General features: G+C 33.0%; 1 protein-coding gene across 1 annotated transcript; it reads left to right on the top strand.

Annotated features, from left to right (window-relative positions):
• Positions 1 to 2,301: 2,301 nt before the first annotated feature.
• LOC132745357 (uncharacterized) lies at positions 2,302 to 12,607 on the top strand. Its single transcript, XM_060734264.1, has 5 exons — positions 2,302 to 2,462; positions 8,982 to 9,032; positions 10,054 to 10,243; positions 11,044 to 11,174; positions 12,028 to 12,607. Exons 1-5 carry the CDS (start codon positions 2,429 to 2,431, stop codon positions 12,153 to 12,155), a joined length of 534 nt encoding a protein of 177 aa, XP_060590247.1. The 5' UTR covers positions 2,302 to 2,428; the 3' UTR covers positions 12,156 to 12,607.
• Positions 12,608 to 13,332: the final 725 nt, after the last annotated feature.

Below are 13,332 nucleotides of genomic sequence, written 5' to 3'. Positions count from 1 at the left end.
TTAAAAATAAATGACCTTTTTTGATGCCCGGTGTCTTATGAAAAACTTTACCTGTGATCCGATAAAAAACATACTATCTACAATTCAAATATTTTTGTAATCTGCAAGACAAATGAATCAAATAAAGAATTAAAAAGTACACTTCCCTATTTAGTACGATATGTATGCAGTTTACTTGGGAGGCATTTTAAACCTTCCTAAGTATAAGAAAATAAAACTGTATCGACCGCAAACAACAGCACAATTATTTGTATATCATCTATTGAAAATGTATGTAAATTTTCATGTATATCATTTATAAAGAAAATAAATAACAGAGGTGAGAGTGGTTGCCCTAGCTAAATTGAATTAAGCCATATGCCATTTCAATTAAAAAAAAAGAAATAATAAAAGATGCATGTACCTTTTTCTTGCACGTTTTATTATTTCATTAAAAATAAAATTTAAACAAAAATGAAATCAGTAGTATGTATATGTTTATCTTACATTAATACATAACATACTGGAAATCGTTCAATATTTCATTTCTTTCGGCCCATTTACGTAATCTAAAACAGTAAAGAAGAGTATAGAAAAATATAATATTATGTCTGATAGCCCTGTAATTATTCACATCATTTGATTTAGAATTCTTGGGCACTGGTAAAATAGTCTCACCACCACGATTCGGTATATTCAATTGTATTAGATATATGATTAAGCAAATTAAAAAATGATTTTTTATTATTTCTTAAACAATTGTCTCTGTAATAAGATTATCTATTCCAGCACTTTTGCCAGTCTTAAGGGTAAAAAGCAGTTTATTACATCATCGTTTGTGAAATCCCTGTTCGTTATTATAAAGTGTATCGTCATTATCACAATGTTTCTCCGCAAAATAATTTTGAAATATCTCTTGATTTGAAAACAAGAAGTTTGTAAAATGCTCAAAAAAATCTTCCGATGATAATTCTTTTCTACTAGATTTATTTATTTGATTTTTATCTTTCCAAACTTTTTGCGGCTGTATGCAAGCTAAAATGACATTTTCTATCTCTCGTTTAAATTCTTTAAATAAGTTTGTTGTAAACAAGTAATTTCATATTTTAATTCGATCTTTTTTTACAATAATTTTATTTGCTGCACGTTTGAACTTTCTTCTAGTGTCATCACATTTTAATTAAACCAGGAGTTTTTATATCTTTTGTTCTATTTCTTGTATTGTTTCTGACAGGTTTTGACTCAACAAAAATACTGAATGAAATTGATTATAACACATATGCTATTTATATCAAAATCCACAGTATTTTAATAACACTATTAACAGTCATATTAATGTTCATAATTACATTCTGAATCAATTTTTAATTATTATTTATCTTATCACTATCTTTATTGTGACATTTTAATACATCAATACCAATACATTCATTTTTGAGATAAAATCAAACTGTACATGTACATGTTTATGTCGAAAAGGTAAACAAATTATGTAGTATAAAATCATACACAAAGGGAAATAACTCGTATTATATTAGCAAATAATCTATCAAGCTTTTATCCAGAAAGGAAAAAAAAACCATTTCATAAATCTAGGTCATTCCCTAATCTCCCTTTTGCACTTTTGAGTTAGGCATGCAAGCATAGAGCAACAAATCAAATTTTTGTTTACTTCAGAGCAGTTTCTTAACTATATAAGTAATTTAGTTGATGTTTTAACGAATGCATGTTTTCTTCGGGAAGTTAATGTTTTTAATTGTTTATCAATAAAATTTTGATGACTTATCGTGTGGTAGGTAGTAATTAAGTTCAATATCTACCTATAATATTATGCACTGGACCAGTATGATGTTATTATAACAAACAGTCGGCCACCGCACATAAACACTTGAATTTAGTGTAAATATCACGTAAAATGTACACTGATACTATCTATAAATGATAAATTTTGTCGCTTATTGTCAAGAAGTGTGTCCGTTTGTAATGTATCGGTGTTGTTTGTATTTCTGTTTTGCTGCATACGATAACTTTATTTCAAATTGCAAATATTTCCTTCACCAATAAACTTTGACAAGATATGCTACTGTACTACTGTACCTGTTATGAAACCATGATTATTGTTAAATCATAACTGCCGATTTATCTCATAATTAGAATAACTTTTATTTCCAACGAAAGGTCATATTATATGGCATATAACTAACAATAATAATATCAAAGCATTACTTAATAATTTTGAACAATAGTCACCGGCAATTGTCTTAATTACGTTCGTTAATTATAAACATGTTATCTTGATGATGCATGTTTATTATGTTCACATCCTGTCAATACATTACGTCACAATATATTCTTAAAAGGGAAAAACTAATTGATTTATAAAATATTGTTTAATCATACAGCAATACTTGGAGAGAAAATCATAATAATATCTCTAGAAATTCAAATAATGAAAATATTGTTTATATCGTTTATTTGTACAGGTAAGGTATAAATTTTCCTCTTTACTGGTTTTTAATGATATCTTAATTATACTATATTCATAAAATAATTCGTACATGCAATTCATCCGAACAAAGCAAAAAGAATGTTTGCTTTTGTTTTTATTTTATAAAATATGTACATATTCAAAACCAAAGGAATATGCAATATCAAGTATTTTCATATTTTTTATAAAAACAGAAATATATTTAATAAAATAACAAGAAACACAATTATACAAATGTTATTTTAGTTATCTGACTTATTGTTAAATGTTTATATATTTCCGGTTCCGGTAATAACAAACGCGAATTTCTGATAGTGAGCTAAAAGTGTTGATTTTTGTGGAATATACGGATATTTTACGGATTATTTTTGCCAGGATTATGAGATAAGTGATATTTGACTATGTAGCCTAGGAATCTTTGTGAATTTTCATGTTATTAGGCGATAGTTGACGACAGTAGATACTTTCTTTGTTTGCGACACGGTATAGAGGTCAGAGGTCATTTTTGGGAAAAGACTGATATGTGTTCACCTCCCTCTGACCAAAAATTCGTCACGCATGAGAGGGACGCATCCACTTCTATATTCTACGCTCACTAGTGGATTATTGATACAGACTATATTGCTACCGGTTATCAATACGAATAGGATAATTGTGGATTATGACAATACATACATATAAACTGGATAAAATTGTACTTTGTGTATCAATGGGAAAAAGGAAAAAGGACAATCGAAGAAAAAGCAGTAGTTCAGACACCGAAGGAAAGATATATAAACAGTCGAAATATGAAGGTCATTTAAACATTAGTGTGAGTGACGCGTTATCAGAAGCAAATAGTGTACTTTTTGACCTACAGCCTCACAACGATATGGCTAGTGGCATAGAAAAAAGCAGCAATCAGACGTCAACTATGACGTCATCAGCCAATCAAGGAAATGACTTGACTAGTTTCATGAGCGAAATGAGAGGCGAAATGAAACTTGTGTTATCAACTGTCAATGAAATAAAAAGCAGCCAAGATGGAATGAGAAAATCCTTTGATTCGAAACTTGACAGAATGAGAAATGAATTCATGACAACAATCGACAGCAAAATGAGAGCATTACGCGATGAAATTGGCATGGATATCAGTCGAGAAAGCAACCGTATAGATCAGCTTACGGCACGCTTGCAAACTATGCAGACACGACTGGACTCTGTTGAACAGGCACATGGCCCGAACATGAACACTGATAGCGAAGGTCAGGGTGGTGGTTTCCATGGCTACCCAGGTGGTGATAGCAATGACCCAGATTTATGTATAATAGCTAGCGGGATACCATATCAAGAGGGCGAGAACCTTCTGGAGAAGGTCAGTGGTATCATTAGCGCATTGGGTATCGACGTCTCGTCCGCCGTTGACATTACAGGAGCTACACGATTTAAGTCACGTATTCCGGGAAGGGTCGGTCATGTGAAAATCAGTTTCCGTAACGTACGCCAAAAAATACTAGTTCTCAGAAACAAAATGGCATTGAAAGACTCTGACCACCACAAAGACATCTACCTTAAAAGCAGTAAATCCCACGCAGAAAGGCTCATAGAACTCAATGCAAGAACTCTACTCCGCCAGCTGCCACAAGGAAATAACTTTCGCGTCGATGCCAACGGACGTATTCGTGCACGTCAGGGTCAGACCGCACCACTACAAAATGAACGCTCGCAACATGAATAGGAGACCTCCCGGTCCACTGGGTCCATAAGACTTGCACATATTAATGTATGTGGATGGACTAAAGAAAATCATATGTTACGCGAAAGCATTGTACGCGCAATAGACGCTGACGTAACGTCAATTTGTGAAACGCATCTTAGTGATCAAAACGTTATCAATATGCAAGACTATATGTGGTTAGGATTTAATAGAATGGATATTCATCGTGATGCTCCGAAATCATCAGGCGGCGTAGGATTACTTGTGAAATCATGGGTTTGTGAGGACTATAATATTAACGTGGTAGACAAAACGTATGACGGCATTATGGCCGTAAAATTTACTCATAAAGAAACGGACTTTGACTTTATGGTGTTCTCATGTTATCTTCCTCCTGAAAACTCAACCAGAGGTCGTGATGCCCAGTCATTTTACGCTCATTTACTGGCGCAGATCTACTTACACAACGAGTGTGATAGTATATTTATCGCTGCAGATTTCAACGCTAGAATCGGGGCCCTATCTGATGTAATTGACATTTGTGATTCAACACCTGCACGAAAATGCATAGACACTAGCATTAATCAGCACGGACATGATTTCCTGGATTTTTTAACCGACTCTAAATTTTGTGTACTTAATGGTCGCTTCGATGAAACGAACAATAATTTTACCTCAATTTCCCGTAAAGGAAAATCGGTTGTAGACTATATTTGTGTTCCGCACGATGTTCTCGTGAAGTGTAAGAATTTTACGGTATTAACTGTGCAGTCTATTGTTGACACGCATTCCTTGCACGGATTACTCGGGGCAAGATCCAAGTTACCAGACCACTCTGTTTTGATAACAGATTTTGAAACAGACTATAAAGATCATAGATCTTCAGACGAGACGACCCCCAGCAAAGCCCGTTATAATCTGCGGCGAATGCCTGAGGATTTCATGACCAGCGAAATGTCTAGACAGGCAATCACGAATATAATAACTGGTATTGAAAGAGCGCGAGAAAATCAAGATGATATTGACTGTATTTATGACAACCTATGCTGCGCAATAAAAAATGAAATGGAGGATAAAATACCCAAATACGGAATTACTAACCGGACTAATAAACGCTTTAAGCACAGAAAACCGTACTGGAACGAGGAACTACAAACACTGTGGAACTCTATGCGTATCGCAGAAAATGAATTCCTTAAATGCCGATCGGATAACCAAACAAGGACGCGCCTGCGTGTTAACTATACAAATGCCAGAAATATATTTGACAAATGCTTGAAGCAAACTGAACGGTTTTATAGGAGGTCAAAGGCACTCGACATCGAGGAAATGTCGACATCAAACCCTAACGAGTTTTGGCAAAAAATTCAGCAACTTGGTCCGCGTAAAGACAAAAGTATTCCGGTTGAGATCGTGGATGGTAGCGGAAACACGATTAAGGAGGAACATGTGGTTTTTGAGCGGTGGAGAAACGACTTCTACAACCTGTATAACTGCAATGAAAATAATGAATTCGATGAAATACATTATGATCGAGTGAAAATTCACAAATTGTTGCTCGAGAATGATATGAGTGACCCATTATACGAGTCAAACACAGAACTCAATTACAATATTACACCACAGGAAATAATGTGTATAGTGCAAAAAGCGAAAAGTGGATCAGCATGTGGAATCGACGAGATCCCTTATGATGTACTGAAAAATCCTGCTGTTATAGAGACAATTCACCATCTATTTCAACTTATTTTTGACTGCAGTATTATACCCTCTGTGTGGCGAAAGGCAGTTATTTGCCCAATACTGAAAGACCCAAATTCTGATAAGCGTGTTCCAATGCACTACCGCGGTATCAGTCTGTTGTGTTGTATTAGCAAACTGTACACATCTTTCTTGAACAAACGTCTTACAGGTTATTTGGAAAATAACGACATTCTCGCAGACGAGCAAAACGGATTTAGGAAGCAACGGTCATGTGAAGACCACGTGTTTACGCTAAACAGTGTTATACGGAACAATAAATCAGTGTTCACAGCCTATATTGATCTTAAAAAATGTTTTGATTACATAGATAGAGACATGCTACTATACAAACTGTTGATAAATAACATAGACGGCAAACTGTATAACTCGATTAAGAATATATACGCAAGCTCAGTGTCGTGCATACGTATAAATAACAAGCTTACAGACTGGTTCAGCTGCTTGTCAGGCGTGAAACAAGGCTGTAATTTGTCCCCGACATTGTTCTCCGTATTCGCTAACGATCTTGCACGTGAAATCAACGACCTTGACCTTGGAGTAACGATTGGTGACATTAAACTTTCCTTGTTAATGTACGCAGACGATATTGTCTTAATGGCGGATAGTGAGGAGAAATTACAGTCCATGTTAGACACTGTTAGTAGCTGGTGCCAACGCTGGAGAGTACTTATCAATGCAGATAAATCTAAATGCATGCATTTTCGCAAGGGCCGGGCACAACGAAGTGACTTTGAATTCAAAATCGGCAACAGTACTCTGGAAACAGTTGAAAAATACAAATACCTAGGGGTTATATTCCATGAAAAGAATGACTTTACTTTAAACAGTGAATCTCTTGGTAAAGCAGCCGGTCGAGCTCTCGGTGGCATCATTAACAAGATACACAACCTGAAAGACTTTGGCTTCAAGTCATACGAAAAATTGTATCTCTCCTGTGTTGTGCCTATACTGGACTATTGCTCATCAGTATGGGGCTTTAAGAAATATCAAGCAACAGACAATGTCCAAAACAGAGCCATGCGGTACTTCCTTGGTGTCCATCGCTTCACGCCTATTCTTGCGATGGTTGGTGACACTGGGTGGATACCTAGTGTTCACAGACGATGGGGAAATATTCTACGACTGTGGAATAGATTAATATTGATGGACGATTCGAGAATTACAAAGAAAGTGTTCAATATTGACTACGCTAAATGCAACAATAATTGGTCTTCCGACATAAAACATGTTATGACTACACTTGGATTAAACTCAAATTACGACAATAGAACAGTTATCAACTTATCACATGCTAACGGTTTAATAGTGACCAAATATTCCAATATTTGGTCAGAAGATGTCCAAACAGTGCCAAAACTAAGAACTTACCGAATATTTAAAGACAGCTTTAAATGCGAAGACTATGTATTGTTGAACTTAAACAAGAACGAAAGATCGATACTGTGTCAATTTAGAACTGGTATTCTACCGTTAAGAATTGAAACAGGACGTTACATTGGAGAACAGCCTGATCAGAGATTATGTAGACTTTGTACCTCGAATCGTGTAGAAGACGAGAAACACTTCCTTTTTCAGTGTGAACAGTATAAAGACTTGCGTGAAAATACGTTCAGAACTCTTTTTGATTTCGTTAACGATCCTCTCATGGACATGAATCAGAGACTATCTCATATTGTTTCAAACTACCCTAGAAAACTTGCAAAATTTCTTATATCCGCATACCTTAAAAGAAGAAGTGTCTTGTTCTCTTAGTAATCAATTAACCTTGATAACTAATTTTGACTTAAACCATTATATACATATAGTCTTATATATTTAATTAAAATGAACCCATTTTGCAATGAATGTGTGTATAATATAATTATGTAATATTGTAATTCAAAGTTTTCTTTGTTTCACTATATGTCTGTGTCCGTACTATTATTGAAACTATACCTCTTTTTATATACATAAACACGATATATTTAACGCAAGTTCAGTAACGTAATATTGTTATTCGAATATTAAATAGTGTGATCACTCTTTCACCAGTTCAGTAACACAAATTTCTAAGTGATATAAACTTTCAAAAGTAAATTGTTTTCCAAATCCCAACCTTCTCAGTAACGAGTGTTGTATATGTAATTTAAATGTATATAATGCTATGTACTTGAATAATGTATATATATGCATTATGATAATTACAATATTTGTAATATGTCGCCTAAATTATATATGTATAATAATAAGCACAATAATTGTAATATGTCGCTCAAAGTACCTTAGTAACTAATTAGTTGTTGATATTTGATAACGTAAGAAAATATATTACCAGTGTTTTGTACATGTACTTCAGATCATCCTATGTATAAAAGAAGTAACTTTGTTGAATTATGTAAATAATGACATCATTGATTTCCCGGTGACATATAGGCCCAAAGGGCCGGGTGCCTTTTCTTTCATCTGTATATTATGTATCTATGTCATTTATGCACATGTCACGATAATAAACTATATCTTATCTTATCTTATCTATTTCAAATGATACACATTTTAACCGTTCTACAATTCATTTCATTGCAGACGATTCGAATCAATCATTGAGATCCAATAATCGTCTCGAATAAATGAATCTTTTGTAACATAGGAACATTATAATTCCATATAATAAATCATTTATCCATAATTTTCATTTAGTAATGATTAAATATTTACAATAAAATCGTTTCTATGATAAGAACCTTATATACATGTGTATGTATATGTTTGTGTCATACACTGTTCGTTATTGTGCATGATTTATGTCCGCATGGGCTTTACAGCCTATTGGAATAAAATAAAATGTTTACTGTCTATTGTATGACATAATTATATTATTACCTGTTATTTTCCTTGTTATTTATTATAACAACTGATGAGGCTTATCAATAAAGCGAAATATGTTTTCATAAACTGAATTGGTTTGTGATATTTTTATCCTGTAATTATATGCCACATTTCCTGGATATAAGTTATTTGTTCAAATAATCTGTAAGAACAGAATAAGTAGATTTGATTTTATCTCACCATTTTCAGCGTTGTTGTCTACAGTAGAAGCTGCCGGCGTCTGCAATGAGACATGTACATGTAAGAATTCCTTATTCATGCTGTATTCTTACCTTTTATTGTTAACTTGTCACGATGATCTATTATGCTCATCCATAGTTTAAAATAATGAAAATAATTCACATTAATATCTGGAAAAAAGTGATCCCTCGGAAACATTAAAAGCAGAATAATTACATAAAAAATGAAGCTGTACGTGAGGGATAATGAAAAAGTGCAAAAGCTCTAGCACCGGCTTAAGCAGTTCTCAATTCTCAACACTTAAAAGTACTGAAGTCAAAGATCCCGAAGATCGTTTTAAAAATTATGAATATGTTTACGTCTTGTCAAAGAAAAGTGTCTTGAAATATAAAATTTACATAATTTTATATTACTTAACTGTTCCTCATTCCTTTATTTTTGCCTAGTAAAATGTCATTTAAATTTTGTATAATGACAATAAGTTATTGTACCTGTACATGCAACAGTAGCAGGAACACTGTTAATAATAGTTTTGTTGATGTTTTATTTTTGTCACTCATATCTGCGGGAATTACGGATATGGTACGAACGATCAGAACTAATTAAATGCTGTACGTAGAGATTTTTCCATGCAAAACTTTACTGTCAGACCAACCCATACATCCCAAATCAGAATTAGTTTTATATTAAAATCCTCAGAATCAACATTCAACTCTGTACCGCAATCAAGATACATAAGTTTGCAAAGGGCATCGATTTGTTGTGAAATGCATAGAAAGCATTAACATGAAACATACAACTTGAAATTATTATTATATGTTGCATCAGCAATAAGCTCTTCGTTATCTGGCCTATTTGATATTTACCAATTAGAATGTGCATATCTGGATCTATGAAAAATCAAAATGATTATTTGAACATAAATGAGAATATTAAGTAGAACATTTTCTTTGAGGAAGTATAAGCAAAATAAAATGAAAATAATTAACAACACGCCTTTAGCTTTTTAAGTATAGAAAAGTTTGGTTTCATGCTGAATTACTGGGTCATATGACCATTTCATTTGTTTTGTTTTTTCAAGCTTCATGGGGAAGCATTTATGTACATTACTGTAAAAAGGGACAGGAGTGTTGCGGTAAAAAATGTATGCCATATGGGGCAGACTGTTGCAGCGGTTCAGAATATTGTGACAACGCAAGTACATGTTGTGCTGGAGATGTGTGTTGTTCTCCTGAAAAAGTCTGCAAAAATGGTGCTTGTGTTATTAAAGAGTAAGTATCATATTATGATAATTTATATATGCGCATGATCAAAACTTTACTTAATTGATCTTTATGCATCAATCAAATTGAAGCGCATGTATTGGTTTAAAACGAAATGGCGGACAATTCAGATGTTAACACGTAAAGTAAACGGACTAACATGTAAAATTGAAGGCAATTTAAAGCACACGGCTGTTGTATAAAACTAAAAGAAAGCAAATAAATGTGACTGAATCCCATTTAGGAGTTAACATTTCGTGAAGGAAACACAAAATTACCTCATAAAAACTGCATGCATCACATTAACCCGTATCCTTTTAGTAACTTATGACACAGTAGTAGTTTTGATGTCTTATGTATACCGAAAATCAAAAACAAATGAGTTTTTTTATGTTTTATTGTACTTATTCTTATTTATATCAAAGAAAGCTGAAAGTCGCTTCAATACGTTAGACAGGTCGTCATTCTCACAACGTATTTTAAACTCACAATGACTTTTCCAGAAATATACGCATGAGGTTTAAAATATAATGAGAAAAACGGAATTCCTAAAAACCGCTCAAAATGGCAAAAATAAAAAATGATGCAGACTCAGTCTTAACAGACGTATGCGCCAAACTAACTCGCTAAAAATATATTGGTCCTTTGCTTACCGTGTTGATCATTTCTGCAATCGATTTACTCAATTTGGTATGATTTTTGTACAATTCATTCGTTATTTAGCAAGAATAATACCATTCAATTAAAACAATAACTATATATATGTTTATATACATTGACGTTATAATGTATAAATTTTACAAAACCAGACAGAACGAACAAACTTACAAACACACAAATGTGAACATCAGCTGGTGGTATATTCTACTCATCATAGCGGTGTGTGTGGCGTTTCCTGTCGCTGTTTTCATATGGAAGCGAAGACGTGCACGAATCAGAGGTTGGTTTAACTTGTACTTGATAAGCATCATATAGAGACAAAAATCCATGTATACTTATATAGAAATAGAAAAGAGAAAAACAGAATTCATTAAGATCGCCAAAATAGACGAAATTGAAAATGTTGCATTGAGTCTGTTCATGGACGGTGGTAGTGTAGTAATTGCAAGGTGGTGGTTTTATAACATTCATTAAAGTGTATAAAGCAATATATTTGCTGCAAAAATTATTGTTAAATTTTAAAAGAAACCTTCAAAAATGCTTGTAAAATTAAAAATGGTAGTGAATTACCTTAAAAATGAATGGTGCATACACGAAGTAATTTCTAAACAGATAAAATAGCAGAATAATATTTTGTCCTGGAACATTTTATCCTGTTTAGTAAAATATTAATGTGAGTTAAAATGTTTCTAAATTCAAAAAATCACCATTACCATGATTAAACGTACCGTCCATTAACAGGCTCAATCAAACCGAGCCTGCAACATTTTCAATATTGTTTTGTTGGGCTTTCTTTAGGGATTCTTTATTTCTCTCTATTTTAAATAACAGATACATATATGATACAAATCTTTCGAGAATCAACAATAAGATTACGACATCAGCATAATTTTATTGTTGATACATTTTGTAAAAACATATTTTATAAGTGAAGTGAAACAGCTTGAATTTCATATAGTCCAAGCGGTTTCACTTTATGAAAAAAAAACCCAACTAGTATAGGTTATTTGCTAGAATTAACAAGTTCTACATTTAATCCCATTTAAAAAAAAGAAAGATTTAAAATGTTATTAAAGTATATGTTTCCTAGACCGACGTTTGTTATTTTCACGAAAACACGTTTTCTGTTTCAGCTAATACTCAGCCTAGCAGAATTGTTATGGTACATAGTAATCCAGTCCATACACCGGTGCAATCCACAACTGTTTTCGGACGTACAAACGGACAGCCACAAAACATTGCTTTTATTGTAACAAAGTGAATATAACAAGAGAGTGGCAATGCTTTTCTCATGTTTAAACATCTTGTGAACACTGCAACTAAAGTCAATGTCCTTCCTAATAAAACTGTGTGATCAGACAACATGCTAAACATAGGATAATAATCTTATATTAATGGTTGAAATTAACACACAACTCTAACGCATTTTACATGATAAATAATTAAAGACACTGAAATCATAACATCAGATGTAACAAAGTAAATATTAGTAAAACGAAAATAGAGATCTGCTTTTATAGCCTTTTTTAGGTTTGGACCTCAAAGTTTGATTTTTCAATAAATTGTAAATATGCCAGGTTTTTATACTCAAACCATCGATGTTTAGGTCATAACCACTAAGTCATGACATCCCTATCTTTTGTTTTTATAAAATATGCGTTATTTACAGTGGTGAAGAAATTATAGAAACATTAATACCTTCATAAACGCCTACAGTAAATCAAAAATGTTTACCGACTGGTAGCTCCTTACTTTTCTGTATTGGTATATTTTTCTGTTCCTTCAGGAAGGTGCTAGAGGCGTGATCTGTTGCACTGCTCATTATTTCTAATAAACAGACTCAATAAAACCGAGTTGGTGATTTCTCTAGAGTTATTTCCCCTTTTTAATAGTTCATTAAAATCTGGAAACAAAGTGAAGATTGAGTCCTGATCATGAACGGCAGTGGTAAATACACCTACTGTCAATGCATATGCATGTAGTTCCAGCTAAAAGCAGAACTGAGAGTTTTTAAACATGATCAAAGTGTTTTAATTAAGAAACGACTCAAAGTGGTGATGATGATCATTTTGCGACGCGTGTATGCTCCCGAAGTAAATAAAAGTTGTACACTTAATATGCTAAAAATGGGCTAAAATTTTACCATGGCATTATGTTTTTTCCCGTTAATTTCATTTTAAATGTCCTGGTTTCTTTGTTTTAAAACATTTACGGAGAAAGTCAAACAAAGGAGTGAGAACTTTTATCAAAGACTCTTTAAATATGGTGAAAAATACATATTTAATAATTAAACTTACATACATTGTAAATGTAAATAAAGTCCCATGACATAAGTGTGTGATATATTCTATCCCAACGGAATAGTTTTAACTTTTTAACAGAGACACAGTTCCTCTGTTTAGAAATGACAAATAAACAAGAAAGTCGGGATGGGTTAT

This window comes from Ruditapes philippinarum, unplaced genomic scaffold (genome assembly GCF_026571515.1).
Source record: "Ruditapes philippinarum isolate M1 unplaced genomic scaffold, ASM2657151v2 ctg996_1_1_1_1, whole genome shotgun sequence".
NCBI classification, from domain to species: Eukaryota; Metazoa; Mollusca; class Bivalvia; order Venerida; family Veneridae; genus Ruditapes; species Ruditapes philippinarum.
The sequence above is the reverse complement of the archived record's forward strand: the minus strand, read 5'-3'. Positions and strand labels throughout refer to the sequence as shown.

What these genes read in the sequence shown, in the direction of transcription:
- LOC132745357 (XM_060734264.1), top strand. Translation starts at nt 2,429, where the DNA reads ATGAAAATATTGTTTATATCGTTTATTTGTACAG. An exon ending in TATATCGTTTATTTGTACAG is followed by an intron (nt 2,463 to 8,981) that starts GTAAGGTATAAA and finishes CACCATTTTCAG; the next exon opens with CGTTGTTGTCTACAGTAGAA. An exon ending in CTGCAATGAGACATGTACAT is followed by an intron (nt 9,033 to 10,053) that starts GTAAGAATTCCT and finishes TGTTTTTTCAAG; the next exon opens with CTTCATGGGGAAGCATTTAT.